Consider the following 14,591-nt stretch of genomic DNA (forward strand, 5'->3'; position numbering starts at 1 on the left):
TAAAAAGACAAGGAAGCAGGATTGGCATGTAAATTGTATTATTATTACTGGAAAAACAGCAATATTACTGAAATAATCTCTTGAGGTAAATGTGCCAAGCACGTTAAAATAAATAAGCAATAACAGTGGAAAAAACATTATTATCTCTCAAAAAAAAAAAAAAAAATTATGACAAAAATTATATTTAAAGGAAAAATTCTTAGTTTTTCAAAGATGTAAAGAAAGTATTCCATATTACTCCCATTTAAGAGCACCTTCATCTCTGGTCTCGCTCTGTTATGTAATAGCTGATTGAGGTGCGCATCTCCGTCTTTCAAACAGGTATCATTTTGTATAGTTACTCATTTAGGAAAATTAGCCATGATTTAATGATTTTATTATTATTATGAAAATGTTTATTTAATTTTTTTGGCAGATTTATTACGATTTGTATTACCATAGTTTTACTACCAATACAAGACCTTTTTTTTTACCACGGAGGGCTGGTGGTATACGAAATTTCCCGGTAGATTTTTTGGTCCCACTCCGCCCCTGCACACAACAGCATTATAATACACAAAACTATTAAGACACTTTTAAGTTAATAAAAAAAAACTTACCAAAATGTGTTTTAATCCATTAATCTCGCTGTAGTCAGTTATTTTTTTTGATTTGTTTCAGTAAGCTGTAGATAGTTCTACCAGACGGGCTTTGGTTCTACTAGCGATTTGGTTGGAGACCAACAGCTAATCAAAATTGACCTTTAATTTTCTGATTGGTTGATTTTGTGGCACACTTGTTACGCTGTTGTAAGTTGAGCGAGCGTGTGCATTGAGTTGAGCGCGCACAGAAAGAGAGAGAGAGAGAGAGAGAGAGAGAGAGAGAGAGGGAGAGAGCACCTGGGTGGGCTGCGTGAGACGGGTTATTACTGCACGTGGGTATATGGATGGTGGCAAGCGGGCGGGTGCATTTGTTGAGCACGGAATCGTTTTTTTGTTTGCTCAAACAATTTTTTTTTGCGATTGTTAATTTCTGTTCAAAATATAATGTAATGTGCTTGCAAAATATAGTTCTCTGTGCTCAAAACTTACAATTGCTCGCTCAGGATTGAGGCACAAATATTACGCCATAAATACCTTTTTTAGTACGGTTGAGGTTCCAAGAGATCTGAGCTGATACCAAAATGTGAAAACACTGTAAATCACTGATTGATCTGAGAGAATCATCACTACCAGAGTCATCGCTAAATGCAAGATTAGCTTTCCCTTACGAAAAAGAATAAAATGACCTTGAAGTATACTTAAGTATACTTAAGTAATGTTGGAGTATAGTTTTAAGTATACTTTATGTAGTAAGTGTACTAACATTTATGTTCTAGTAGTAAACTTGTAAGTGTACTGCTTGAATACCGCTTGGGACTAAATTGGCCCACTTTTAGTATATAAAAGTATACTTCTAAGTGTACTATAAGTGTAAGAGTAGTCAACTTTAAGTGTACAACTAGTGCACAATTAGTTCTAAATTTGTACTGCAAGTGAACTCATGAGTATACTAGTAGTTTTCTAGACTTATACTTCAAGTGTACATGTCACCGGGTGACTATGATGGGGCGGAACCGAAAGTGGCGGAGAAATGTTCCGCCTGAAGATGGTTTCCACCAGGGCCTGATTTTTAACTACACATTTTACTTCCTGGTCTCCCTGGCAACACAGATCATGGGCAGATGAGCAACAGGTGCTACAAATTAAGCTGGCAACTCGTGATTGGAGGAGAGAAGAGAGACAAGACCCATAAAAAGGTCCAAGGAAGCACAAACAGACAGAGTTGTTTCGGGCACGAGCTCCATTACTGCCTAGGGCAGGGCCAAATCACACGCTCCGTCCTTAGAGTGCGGCAGCCAAGAAAGGCGAAAAGAGGACGAAGCTGTGATGGTTAAAGGAGCACTGCACCGAGTGCTTAGTGTGAGTTGAGGTGCTGAGTTGTGCTCGTCCGTTACACATTGGTGGCTGCCTATCTTCTCTCTCTCTTTTGTAGCCTGCAGTGGATATGCTGGAGATCTAGCGAACCCTAGGGGTGGAAGAAAGATTGGATTACGTGACACATCCAGAGAAACAAAAGGAGAAGGAAGCGTATTGTTGTTTTGCAACATGAATCAAAGCGGAAAGCTGTGAGTACTACATCCTGTATTGAAACGAATTAGAAGACTGACTTGTGATTTTATTAGATACCTCCAGGAGAGGGAGAGCGGCCCTACCCCTGAACTAGCGTGGTAGGTGAGCCAAAGGAACTTTCATTGAAGCAGCCACAGCAGCAGAGTAAATAACCAGGCCGTATTACCATCGCCCCATCTGACCAAAGCGAAGTGGAGGAAGACGGGCGTCTTTTTGTGTACACCTGAGTGTGGTGGGTGAGTCCTTGTGTTTTAAAAACTTTCACGTTGAAGTGGTGCTGTGTATTGCTGTGCAAGTGCTGTGTGTCTTGTCAGACGTCCCCCCCCGTATCACCCATTTCGTCGAGGGAAAGACGAAGAGGCAAACGGTCCTAGAGTGAACTATCTATCATACGCTGTGAGCGTGTTTCAAGTGTGGAGTGACGGCGTGGGTTCCTGGAAACGACCCCCCGTCTGAATATTGGCAGACTTTGGAGAGTGGCGGTGAAGAACTGAAAGTTGGCAGTGTATGTGAGTACAACTACGGGCCATAGCATTGATACCTTACCTGTGTGAATTCCATTGTTGCAGAGCCAAGAGGCGAAGGAGCTCCGCCGCCCCAAGGTCTCTACAAAAGGGCGCCCCTGTCCAGTGTTCGATCGCCCAACGGGCAGCGAGGAGAGGGCAGCGCTTGACCCGGTGAGACGTTTCGCCCCTCTGCCATCCAGCGAACTCGCAGAGAGGGTTTGTTCCCCGGCGCCATATGGAAATTATCGGCCATCTGATACACTGTGGATGCCAACTGTCGTAAGCCCGCCACCTCGCACATTGTAAATTCACCCTTATTTGACAGAGAAGAGAACGAGAGTGAACACCAGGAGAACGAACTGTGGGAAATTTGCACTTACCGAGAGCTGCCAACGGCGGAGAGGTGAGAACCATCCAAGTCAGAATAACCGTGTCTTTGTGTCCCAGCTGCTGCCTGTGGAGAAAAGAGAACGAGAGTGAGCACCAGGAGAACGAACTGTGGGAAAGTTGCACTTATCAAGAGCTGTAAACAGCGGAGAGGTGAGAGCCATCCAAGTCCGAATAACTATGTCCTTGTGTCCCAGCTGCTGCCTGTGGAAAGAGGAGAAAAAGGAGAGTGAGCTAACACTGAAGGATTGTATGAGCAGAGTGAAACACAGGTACGCAGGTAGAGAGAGCCAACTTTCCCAACTTCATATTATTTTACCTTTGCCTCCAGGAGAAGAAGAGGAGGGCGCCACGGATAGCGGGGACAGGCAGGAGCCTGCTTTCTACGTCTCCCCCTTGGTTTCCAGTTCCCCCAGACCCCCCATTGCCCCCCCCTTTCTCGTCAACTCCTGGACCGCAGCCTGCCTGGAGGGCAGAGCCGGAGTTTTTATAGTTTTAATTGCCCTTTCCCCATTCCCCAAGACATCTTAGATATTTAAATAAATAAAGATTGTTTTATACTTACCTATTCTCGTGTTGTCTGGTCATTGGGTTGGCTTTGGGGACCTCCTCGAGGTGGAAGTTGAGAAGGGGCGTGGCTTTAGTCAAACATAGCCAGCCCCTGGGTGTGACATACATGCAAATGTTCTGTTAGTGTACTCTTAGAAAAATAGTAGGTTACTAATTTTGTGCTTCATGTATACTTCCAAGTGTTCTTTTAATATACTTTTAGTTAACTAGTAGTGTACTAGTCATATACTGAAAGTGTACATGCAGGGTTCTGTTAGTGTACTCTTAGGGCCTTTTTACACCTGGTCACTTCATGTGTTTTCTTTGATCGGATAGCTATCTGATTTGTTAAAACTGTTCCATTTACATTTGTCCACATAAATGCGTCTTGGCAAAACGAATATGAATCCAATATTTTACCCCCGCCCAAAATGCAAATACACTATTTATTACTCCGCCTTAAAAAACTTAAGATGACGTTTATGCAACAATAATCAGCATTTACTGTATGTTATGTTGGGCAGGGGACGCGCGTCTCTCCTTGCTCGACATGAGCTGAAGCTCGCAGTACAGCACAGCAGGAGAGTGACAGCGCAATGATTTAATGCAGGTCCATGACGGGAAAAGCATTCACAAATCTCTCTCTTAATGTTATATTTCTTTTTTAAATATCATTTGAGTTTGTCATTAGACTCTTTTATTGATTCTAGGAAGCTTTTTTACCCGCTGTCATCACTCCATAAAGCAATAGGCGTGTCATCTTTGTTTGTTTGCCGCTCTTACAGCTTACTTGCGAGTGAGGCGTTTACGTTTGGGAGGAGTAAAGCGCGCAACGTATGTGGTTTTATCAACCAGATGCATTTACACTTCTCTGAAATGCGTCCCAGACCACCTCCTGAAGTGGTTTGAGCGATCGGATTTCAATCCGTCTCGAAATCGTTTCAGAGGGCATTTACACCTGGTCTTTTTATGATAAGATAGCTATCCGATCAGAGAAAACGCATGAAGTGACCAGGTGTAAAAAGCCCCTTAGTAAACTAGTAGGTTACTTATTGTGTCCTGCAGGTATACTTCCAAGTGTTTTTTTAATATACTTTTAGTTAACTTGTAGTTTACTAGTCATATACTGAAAGTGTACATGCAAGTGTTCTGTTAGTGTACTCTTAGTAAACTAGTAGATAACTTATTGTATACTGCTTGTGTAACAAAGCACTTTGACACTGAGGATACATCTGCAGGTTTTTATTAAAGGTGCCCTTCCTCTGGCGTTTTTATGGTTTTAGACTGTTGTCTGAGGTCTACTCATGACGTTTGCATGGTTTTTCCATCCAAAAACATCAAAAGCAATAAGTAATAGGCCATTTTGTACCCTGGTTTTGAGGCTGGTTAGAGAATGGGCGGGCTGCATTGACGACTTGGAAGTAAACGCCCACTGCTATGATTGGATAACAGTTTTCGTTCAAACTAACTTTCAATTTAATCTCATGTGTAATCAGTTGTTAAGTGAGTTTCTTAAGACACAGTGTCTTTTCTTACACACGCATATTTTATCATAAACCCTTTTGAGACACACACACGTGTCTTTTATCATAAACCCACGAACAAAAAACACACACACACAAACACACACACACACACGTCTTTTACATAAACCCATTGACGCGCGTGTAACGAATGCACACACATGTGTTTTTATCACATTCGATGCGTGTGCATCATGAATTCGGGTGAATCGCGTCCCTCTGAAGAGAAATCCCGGCCGCAACTCATGGTAACACATAGTACTAAAGTGTTTTACTCACACAAACACGCGTGTCTTTCATCATAAACCCTTTCAAAGCGTGTGCAGCATGAATTCGCGACCCTCAGAAGAGAAAACACCGGCCGCCACAGTGACACACAGTACTAAAGTGTTTTACTCGCACAAACACGCGTCTTTTTATCATAAACCCTTTCAGCGCGTGTGCAAAATGATTTCGCGTCCCTCGGAAGAGAAGTCACCGGCCGCCACTGTGACGCATAGTGCTAAAGTGTTTTTCTCACATAAGCTGCGCCATTCTGTCCGGATCCAATATTGATAGAGGAGCATTGCTTTTTAATCGCAGTCTCCCTTCAAATCCAGCATTCTTCTGAACATCCAAACATGTAGCAACTGTTATGATTCCCTCGTTTAATAGGAATGATGTCTCTCGACGAAAAACAATGGCCCAAATACGGTACGGTTGACGTTTAGCCATCCTTGCTGTAACTTGTTATGAAAACTAACTCAACTACATGTAATATGTGGGCGCGGGCTCAAGTTGAAGAGCTCATGAATATTAATGACCTTGATCAGTTCCACGTCACACTGATAAGCTTTTTAAACTGACCTGATTTCTCTGCTTATTTCTTTTCAGTGGCTAGAGCTGACAGAGGAGCTGGAAGTTAATTTTCACATTCACGACACAACACTAACACATATGGACCTTACACATATCAAAAAATACAAGTAAAAACGGTTTTATGTGGAAGGGCCTCTTTAAACACACTCATATTCTAACAGGCAAGGTCAAACAACAGCAGACACAGCAATGTAGGGCAGGCAAATCTCGTAGTCATGAAACAGGCAAAAGGGTCAGCAATGACAGCCGGTACAAATCAAGACTTTGCCCTGACTGAATGTTTCCAGAGAGTTTAAATAGGCTGTTCAATGAGTTTCAGGTGGCAGACTAATCAGTCCAGGCATGCGGGATTATGGGAAATGGAGTCCAGAACAAAAGTTAATATTCAGGGGATTCAGCCATATATAGATATATATACAACCTCAAATCAGAAAAAGTTGGGACACTGTAGAAATTGTGAGTAAAAAAGTAATGGAATAATTTACAAATCTCATAAACTTATATTTATTCACAATAGAATATAGATAACATATCAAATGTTGAAAGTGAGACATTTTGAAATGTCATGCCAAATATTGACTCAATTTGGATTTCATGAGAGCTACACATTACAAAAAAGTTGGGACAGGTAGCAATAAGAGTATAAAAGTTAAATGTCCATATAAGGAACTACTAAAGGACCAATTTGCAACTATATATTTATAGTATGATGTTAAGTTCAATTAAAATAAAGTTGAGTATTAAACTACTAGTTAACTAAAAGTATAGTAAAAGAATACTTGCAAGTATACATGCAGCACAAAATTAATAACCTACTAGTTTACTAACACTAAAGATTATCCATAAAGATAATATACATTTGTATACTAAATATACTTTCAAAATTTACTTAAAATATAGTGTTTCTAAAGGATGCTAAATAATGTATTTTATAAATATGCTGTCAGTGCATTATTATAATGATAACTTTAACAGATAAAGTAAACCTAAAATAAACTTTAAAATAAGTTCAAATTAGTATACTTAAAAAATTGCACAGAACTTTAACTCCAAGTATATTTTTTTAAAGTATACTTTTAGAAAATATACTAAATTATAATTATTTTGAAATATGTTAAAAGTTTAATTGTATGCAAATATGTTGTAACCATACTTTCAATATCAAAGATGGTACATTTCTTTCTAAGTATATTTGTAATGTACTATTGGAAAGTTAAATATACTTGAAATACAATAAAGTATATTTATTTTTCACCAGGGCTATTCATATGGCTTTTTGCAGCTTTCTTGATGTAGCTTTCGTTGTTGCATTTTTACTTTATACTTTTAAGTATATGTCAGTAAACAAGTAGGCCAAATATACTTAGACATTTCGGTCAGTATAGGTCAAGTATACTTTAGTACAATTTAAGTATATTTCTGAGAAGTACCTAAAGTACATTTTAGAGAAGTGCATAAAAAGTAAACTGAAAGTATACTTTCTTATTTTTAGTTTAAAAGAAGTATACTTATAGGACCCTTGAATAAACGTCTTTTTCGTAAGGGTTATCTTCATGTGTGCACTATCTTGAGCAAACCTATTGTCATCTGTGCTTTGTTGTAAGTTCCCAAACTCCCTTTTAGCAGTGAAAAACAGGCTGAGAATCAGGAAAACCATACCAGCGTTTTCTAGACCTGCAGTTTGTGGCAGCACATCCGCGACTGATGCCACGGGTGTTTGTACAGAAACTGTCATGTGATTTGACAGAGGAAGTGATAAATCCGGTGTGCAAATCTTTTTGTGATGGTCAGTCATGATTTTGTGGGGGACTGACAAATAAATGAATGTATGGGAAACATTGCATTCCAATGATGCTCCCTCTGTTGCTCCCACTTTTTGTATGATGTCACAGGCAACACAAATATATCGACACACCTATAATCCCTCCTTCTCTGAATTGATAGTAAAGCTAACCAAGCCAAAGTAAAATGCGCTGACACGACCCGACCCGTGGGGTACTATGCACTGGAAAAGCGCCTAATGAGAGCTTATTAGTACCATTTATGATACATATTGGTACCAAATGTATACATATCTGTACCTAATGGTACATATTAGGAACTTTTTAAAGGGTACTACTTCCCTAGTGACACAATTTGACAATTTCTTTTTCCAACAGTGTATGGATCTTTGCTTTTATATTCTGGATATTTGAGTTTGTCATATGTGCTCTACCTATGCAAAAAATGTGTTTTAGCTCATATTACAAGAATAACAGTACAAAACGTCAGTAAAATAAGATGAGCACTGCACTGCACATTTTATTGCAAAAACAAAGAAAAGTACAGTTTATTTGGTCAAAAAAAAAAATTCAATGAAGCAAATTGTTGACTGTGTCAAGTTTCCCTTTCATTCATCATTGCTCTGATCCAGCGTGAATATTTTGAAATATCAGTATAAACATTTGGCACATCAGGATATTTACACGTGAAACTTTTGAAGGAAACAATGCCCACAGCTTTGGATTTGCATATAAGTGGACCTCCTGAGTCACCCTGAAACAAACATAAAAAAATAGTTGAAAATGTTTTTAATACTGCAATTTGTCAAAACACATATCCAAATGTACATACAAATAAATACAAAGTGTTAGCCAGATGAATAAAAATTTAAATATATTACCTTACACACCCCTGTATTCTGTTTATATCCACCAGCACAGGTTATGTTTAGTGGAAGTGTTTTTACTTTCTTGTATCTTTTCGTCCATGCTTTCCTGCATTCGTTAATGTCAACAGTTGAAACTTTCACAAACAGAAGTTCATTGACTTCTTTAGTATCCCTATCTTTGGTTTTACCCCATCCAGCAACCAGACACTCTGTGCCACTTTTAACACGATGCCGTTCATCTACGATATCCAAAGTTTTCGCATTTTTTCCCAAAACTGCTTTCCTGTCAAGCTTTGAAGGTAAATAAACTTAAGTTACTTTGCACATTTAGGCTACGTTCACACTGCAGGGCTTAATGCTCAATTCAGATTTTTTTTTTAAATTAGATTTTTCTCCAAGGCCGTTCACATTTCCAATTAAACTGACCTTTTGTGATCTCCTGTGTGAATGTGAAATGACCCAGAAGTGACCCGCATGCACAGAAAGGTACTCAATGGTCAATGACGTCACTCGTTGTTTGCGGAAACGCCCGGTTCCGATAAGAGCCCTTGAGGTTGGCCTGCATAGAGCTGTCACCCCAAATATTAATTAAATCTGTGACCTTGCTTCCCTTCCATTGACTGGTCTCAGCAGTATCGTCCGCCATGGTTGTTGTTTATCTTCTCGTTCCCGCCTACTTCAACGCAGAATTATGACGTTTGTAGTGTATCAATGTCGTACAGTTCGGATACATGTGGCCTGACCGTTCAGACGGAGGTCGTATTTCAAAAGATCAGATACGTATCGGATTCAGGACCACATACCCAAGTGGCCTGGGTCACATTTGAAAAGATTGGATCTGTGTCGCATAGGGGCAAAAAAATCGGAATTGGGTCATTTCAGCCTGCAGTGTGAACGTAGCCTTAGTTTACTTTTGCATACATTCACCACAAACAGCAGTTGTGTCTCTTTACCTTCAGAAGCATGATGTCATCGCCCTCCTTTACACTTGTGAACGGTTTCGGTTTGAATTTGCGAACCACCTCGTATCTTTTAAGATTTCTCTGTAGTTTGATGTTGTGGTCACCAAGGACGACAGTCATATGACCACTGCAAACCATTTTATTCATTTTAGTCAAACCTGATAAAAAACTACATTTTCGATGTAATATATACAGTTTTGTACCTTTTATCGCAGTGTGCGGCTGTAAGGACATAATTAGGGGAAATCAGAAATCCTCCACACAAATGTGTTTTATTGACCTGCACTGATGCCATATATTGCAAGGTGTTTTTGGAAGCCTTTCTGCCATTGACTATAGCATCTCCAATCACAGCTGCAAAAGCATTGAAAAAAATGTAAGACATAATAAACACTAATAGTATATCGTATTACAGAATCATGTGATTTAATAACGACACTTACAGATAAGAACGTACCTGAGATTTGCAGTGTGGTCACAGCTGCAGCAAACACAATCGCTGTTAAAGATCTCATCGTGTTTGTGGTGCGTGAAAAATATGTCACTAGCTTTTAAATCTCTAGTGAGGGGCTGGCCTACCCCATTTAGCAAACCACACTGCATTTCCTTTAGATGCAAGATTTTTTTCACACACATCTATGCATCTAAATAAGATATATATACATGCATATATCTGGAGGAAATTTTTGCTTTTTATGAACTATTAACATGATAAAGGAATGTAATGGAAAGTGGGTCTATTTTTATGTGGAGACAGTACATAAAAACTCATAAGTGCACAGGAAATACAGCATACATTGGCTCTTTACATTATTTTGAAAGCTGAACATCACACTCCAAGCACGACTATGCAACATGCATACCACATTTATGAAAAATCTTCAATAATAATGTTTAAAAACATTTTTAAACCAGCAGCGGTAGAGGCGTCAAGCGCGAGTGATTTCAATGTAAAGTCAATGTAAAGACGCGTTGACGATGTTACTGTGGGTTCACACCAGATGCGAGTTCAACGTTTTGTGCGAGTAGATTACATACAAAGTCAATGCAAAGACGCGATCAGACACGTCCACGCGTAGAGCGATGTGAATGACGCGATATGGGCGACGCGTTTTTTGCGAAACCACGTGTTATTCGCCTCAAAAGCGTCTCCGCCCAAGTTGAAAATATTCAACTTTAGTGAACACCAGATGTGAGTTCAATGTTTTGCGCAATAGATTTATACAAAGTCAATGCAAAGACGCGATCAAACGGGTCCTCCCATGGGGTGATGCAAATGGCGCGATATGGGTGGCATGTTTGCCCCAAAAACACACGCTATTTGCCTCAAACACGTCTCTCCCCAAGTTAAAATATTCAACTCGAGGGAAAAATTTGCATGACACGAAGTTAAATCCCGCTAGGAATCTAGAGTGATTAACTCGATGCCCCACATTTGGTGTGTACGTAGGATTACTGTGGGTTCACACCAGATGCGAGTTCAACGTTTTGCGCAAGTAGATTACATACAAAGTCAATGCAAAGACGCGATCAGACGCATCCTCGCGTGGGGCGATGCGAATGACGTGATATGGGCGGTGTGTTTATCGCAAAAGCACGCGCTACTCTCCTCAAACGCGTCTCTGCCCAAGTTAAAATATTCAACTCGAGGGAAAAATTTGCATGACACGAAGTTAAATCCCGCTAGGAATCTAGAGCGATTAACTCGATGCCCCGCATTTGGTGTGTACATAGCACTACTGTGGGTTCACACCAGATGCGAGTTCAACGTTTTGCGCAAGTAGATTACATACAAAGACGCGATCAGACGCATCCTCGCGTGGAGCGATGCGAATGACACTATATAGGCGGCGCATTTGCAGCGAAAACGCGCTATTCGCCTCAAGCACGTCTTCGCCCAAGGTGAAAATATTGAACTTGGGCGAAAAATTCTACTGACACGAAGTTAAATTCCGCAAGTAATCTAGAGGGAGTATTGCGATGCCCCGCATTTTGTGTGTACGCAGCATAAAGGTCTTGGTAGAAGCGATTCCGCCTCATTCGCGCGTCTAGTTCGCACGAATTGAGCGTTGCCGTGGGAAAAGCGCGAGTTGAAAAATTTGATCTTTGGCGGAAAAACGCACCGTGTTAACCAATCAGGAGCTTGCTGTAGTAGTGACGTGATTACAGAAAGTTAGCGGAGTCGCAGAAGCCATGACGCAAATTTCAGCGTGAATATCTCAACTAGAATTTCACGTGCATCTTTCACGCGTGAATAAAGCGAGTAAACTCAAAATGTTCAAGGGGCAAACTAGACGCGAATTTGAAGCCTCAAACGTGGCTGGTGTAAAACCACGGTTAAGTCGGACATGAGTTTTTTGTCACTATAATCTAGTAGTATTGTTTTAGTAAATAAACACGCTGTAAAAAATTGGTTCAACTTAAAAAAGTTACATTGTTGCCTAAATATTTTGAGTTAATTCAACTTTAAAGTTTTAGTTGACACAACCATTTTTACACATCGTTATTTTTTTGTTGCATCAAGTAAAAATTTGAAGGAAACCAACGTATCTCACTTTTTTAAGTTGAACCAACAAATCTTTCTTTACAGTGCAGAAATTGAAAATCTAAATGATATTGCTTGCATATGACTTTAAATATATATTGCACGTTATTTGCTTTTTATAAAAAGTTTTTGTTTTTGATATAATAACTCTTGATGCAACCCTTCGGATTAAAATCTCTGGCATTGCTTGTAATAATGCTGATTATAATGCATTTATTTGCAAATGTCGTGGCCATAAATAAAAACATACTGAGATGTCTTCTCTTGAAAGAACTTGAAAGTCTTTCTCACAGACAGGAGGATTAACCACATGCTTTGAGCTCAGCACCCGACAGGAAACCCACTCTTCTGTGAAGGGTCGACACCGTTTTTCCACTAAAAAATATTTGTGACATCTGATGTGGTTGGAAGCTCTGAGAACAATGTTGAGTCATGAAATGACAGTGGAGATTACACATGTCCAAGAGTTTTAATGGTGCACAATATTTATTACACATTACAAGAAGGACACACACAACTTCAGGAAATGTTATGAATTTTAATAATCAAAATCTTGCTTTACACCTTCAAGTATAGCATTTATCCATGTCAAAAATTTAGAAATCCTGGTGTAGACGTTTGGCCTTGTTGGTTTGTCGCAGTTGTTCTTCTCGTTGAATGAAACGACACCGACTGCAGTGCCGTCACACACCAAAGGACCTCCAGAATCTCCCTGAAAAAAGTCATAAAGTACGATAAGAAAATTGTCTGATGTTGATATCATAACTATTTGTACAGAATATACTTTGTACCTGGCAAAATCCTCCTTCGCCAAATGCACACACCATTCTTGAGGTTGTTCCTTTCCAATACTTCTGACATTCTTTGCTGTCAATGATTTTGACGTCAACCTCCATAAGTTGTTTACTTACAGAACCGTTGGTCTTCTGTTTACCCCAGCCTGCAACACTGCATTTGGTCTTGGCCTTAATGTCCTTGTCTTTTTTTGGGATGGAGATCGATTTGATGTTTTTTTTGTATTCAATGGTTTTATTGAGCTAAGTAAAAACCAAAGAAACTTGTAAGGTTCTGAAAGACCATAAATTGGTTGACAAACTTGTTTGGGCTCTTAAGTAATTATTTAATATCAAACTCAAGTAAATCAAGTGGCCTGTTAGTGGTAAAGTTATACTGTAAAAAAATTGTTGGTTTAACTTAAAAAGTAAGTTACCTGGTTGCCTTTAAATTTTGAGTTAATTCAACTTAAAAATATTAGTTGACTCATAAAACATCAACTAATATTTAAGGTAACCATGTAACTTAAATTTTTAAGTTGAACCAACTTTTTATTTACAGTAAGTTATGCAAGCAAAAAAGTAGAGGTCTCTCCCCCCAGTTAACAACCACTTATTAATAAGAAAACTTAGTAATGTTCAGTCATTTACCTGAAGTATCATGATGTCATTAAGCAGCTCTGCAGAGTCATAACCAGGATGTATGTGGTAAAACTTCACAGCTATGCGGTCACACTTGGGTTTGAGATCATGAGCTCCAACCACAACCGTCAGTTTGTCTCCACTGTCAAGAGTGGTACAAAAAACATTGTTTAAAAGTAATTAATGATGACAATTTGCTCTTCTTGCATTGAAAAGGTGCACTATACATCTATTAATGGTATATGACAGTAAAACTCAGAATAAACGAACGCCCTTACTTTTCAAAGCAGTGCGCTGCCGTTATGACAAACTGTTTGGACACAAGAAAGCCACCACAGTGGTGTTGCCCATTTTTCTGAACCGAAACCATGTAGGGTCTGGATTTTGCCTTTGTGCCATTTATTATTCCTACGTTTGCATAACCTGAAAAAGAGAGAAATCAATCTGGCTAATTGAAATGAGAAATACAATAAACTAGTTATTTCATGTTGGGTGGTGCTGAATGTTACTGCAGCTTTTTCAAATGCAAAACATGCTATCTGAACATATCATGCATAAAGTTTAGATGTAGTTTAACAAACAAAAAATATTTATAATACATGTAGAAGTCATTCAGCAAGCTAAGTCAATAGTATTACATAAGAGCTGTTACCTGTTAGGGTCAAATGGGGTAGCAAAGTACCCAGCAGAAGCATTAAGATGATCATGATGATGTTTCTCTGGTAAGGCTGTTGGGAAGACTGAAGGACCCCTATGTGTAAATGTGTTGATAATAATTCATTTCTAATGGGCAGGTTCAGCCCACCAGCCTGTACTTCCTCTTTCACACCTACTTGATGTGCATCTCGCTTGATGTGCATCTCGCATCATCTCAAAAATCATAGGTGATATATTTGTGGTCTCTGTGGATGTACTGAACAAAACAAATGACACGTGGTGCCAATTGTTCCGACGATTTTTAAACCTAAAAACTAGCATTAGTTAAAATATTTGGCACTCAACTAAAATAATTGAATTAGTTTGTCAATTATTTGAATGCATTTAAG

General features: G+C 39.2%; 2 protein-coding genes across 3 annotated transcripts in view; both read right to left on the reverse strand.

Annotated features, from left to right (window-relative positions):
• Positions 1-14,483, reverse strand: part of LOC129452764 (mast cell protease 1A) — a 28,058-nt gene extending 13,575 nt beyond the window's left edge. The window contains exons 1-5 of one of the 2 annotated variants that reach the window (XM_055216793.2): positions 14,198-14,483; positions 13,824-13,968; positions 13,555-13,687; positions 12,922-13,167; positions 12,655-12,842 (exon numbers count right to left, since the gene is read on the reverse strand). In XM_055216793.2, the coding sequence (XP_055072768.2) occupies positions 12,669-12,842; positions 12,922-13,167; positions 13,555-13,687; positions 13,824-13,968; positions 14,198-14,405 (906 nt within the window). In that variant the 5' untranslated portion in view covers positions 14,406-14,483 and the 3' untranslated portion in view covers positions 12,655-12,668. Of the gene's footprint in view, positions 1-12,654; positions 12,843-12,921; positions 13,168-13,554; positions 13,688-13,823; positions 13,969-14,197 lie in introns of those variants that run through there. The other variant, XM_055216792.2, reaches the window with a different exon arrangement.
• Positions 8,341-10,246, reverse strand: LOC129452767 (granzyme K-like). The gene is made up of 5 exons (XM_055216796.2): positions 10,043-10,246; positions 9,789-9,939; positions 9,577-9,712; positions 8,636-8,914; positions 8,341-8,508 (listed from the first exon to the last, which is right to left on the reverse strand). The coding sequence occupies exons 1-5, from the start codon at positions 10,098-10,100 to the stop codon at positions 8,350-8,352; spliced, it is 783 nt and encodes a 260-aa protein (XP_055072771.2). The 5' UTR covers positions 10,101-10,246; the 3' UTR covers positions 8,341-8,349.
• Positions 14,484-14,591: the final 108 nt, after the last annotated feature.

Source organism: Misgurnus anguillicaudatus, chromosome 23, assembly GCF_027580225.2.
Source record: "Misgurnus anguillicaudatus chromosome 23, ASM2758022v2, whole genome shotgun sequence".
Taxonomy (NCBI): Eukaryota; Metazoa; Chordata; class Actinopteri; order Cypriniformes; family Cobitidae; genus Misgurnus; species Misgurnus anguillicaudatus.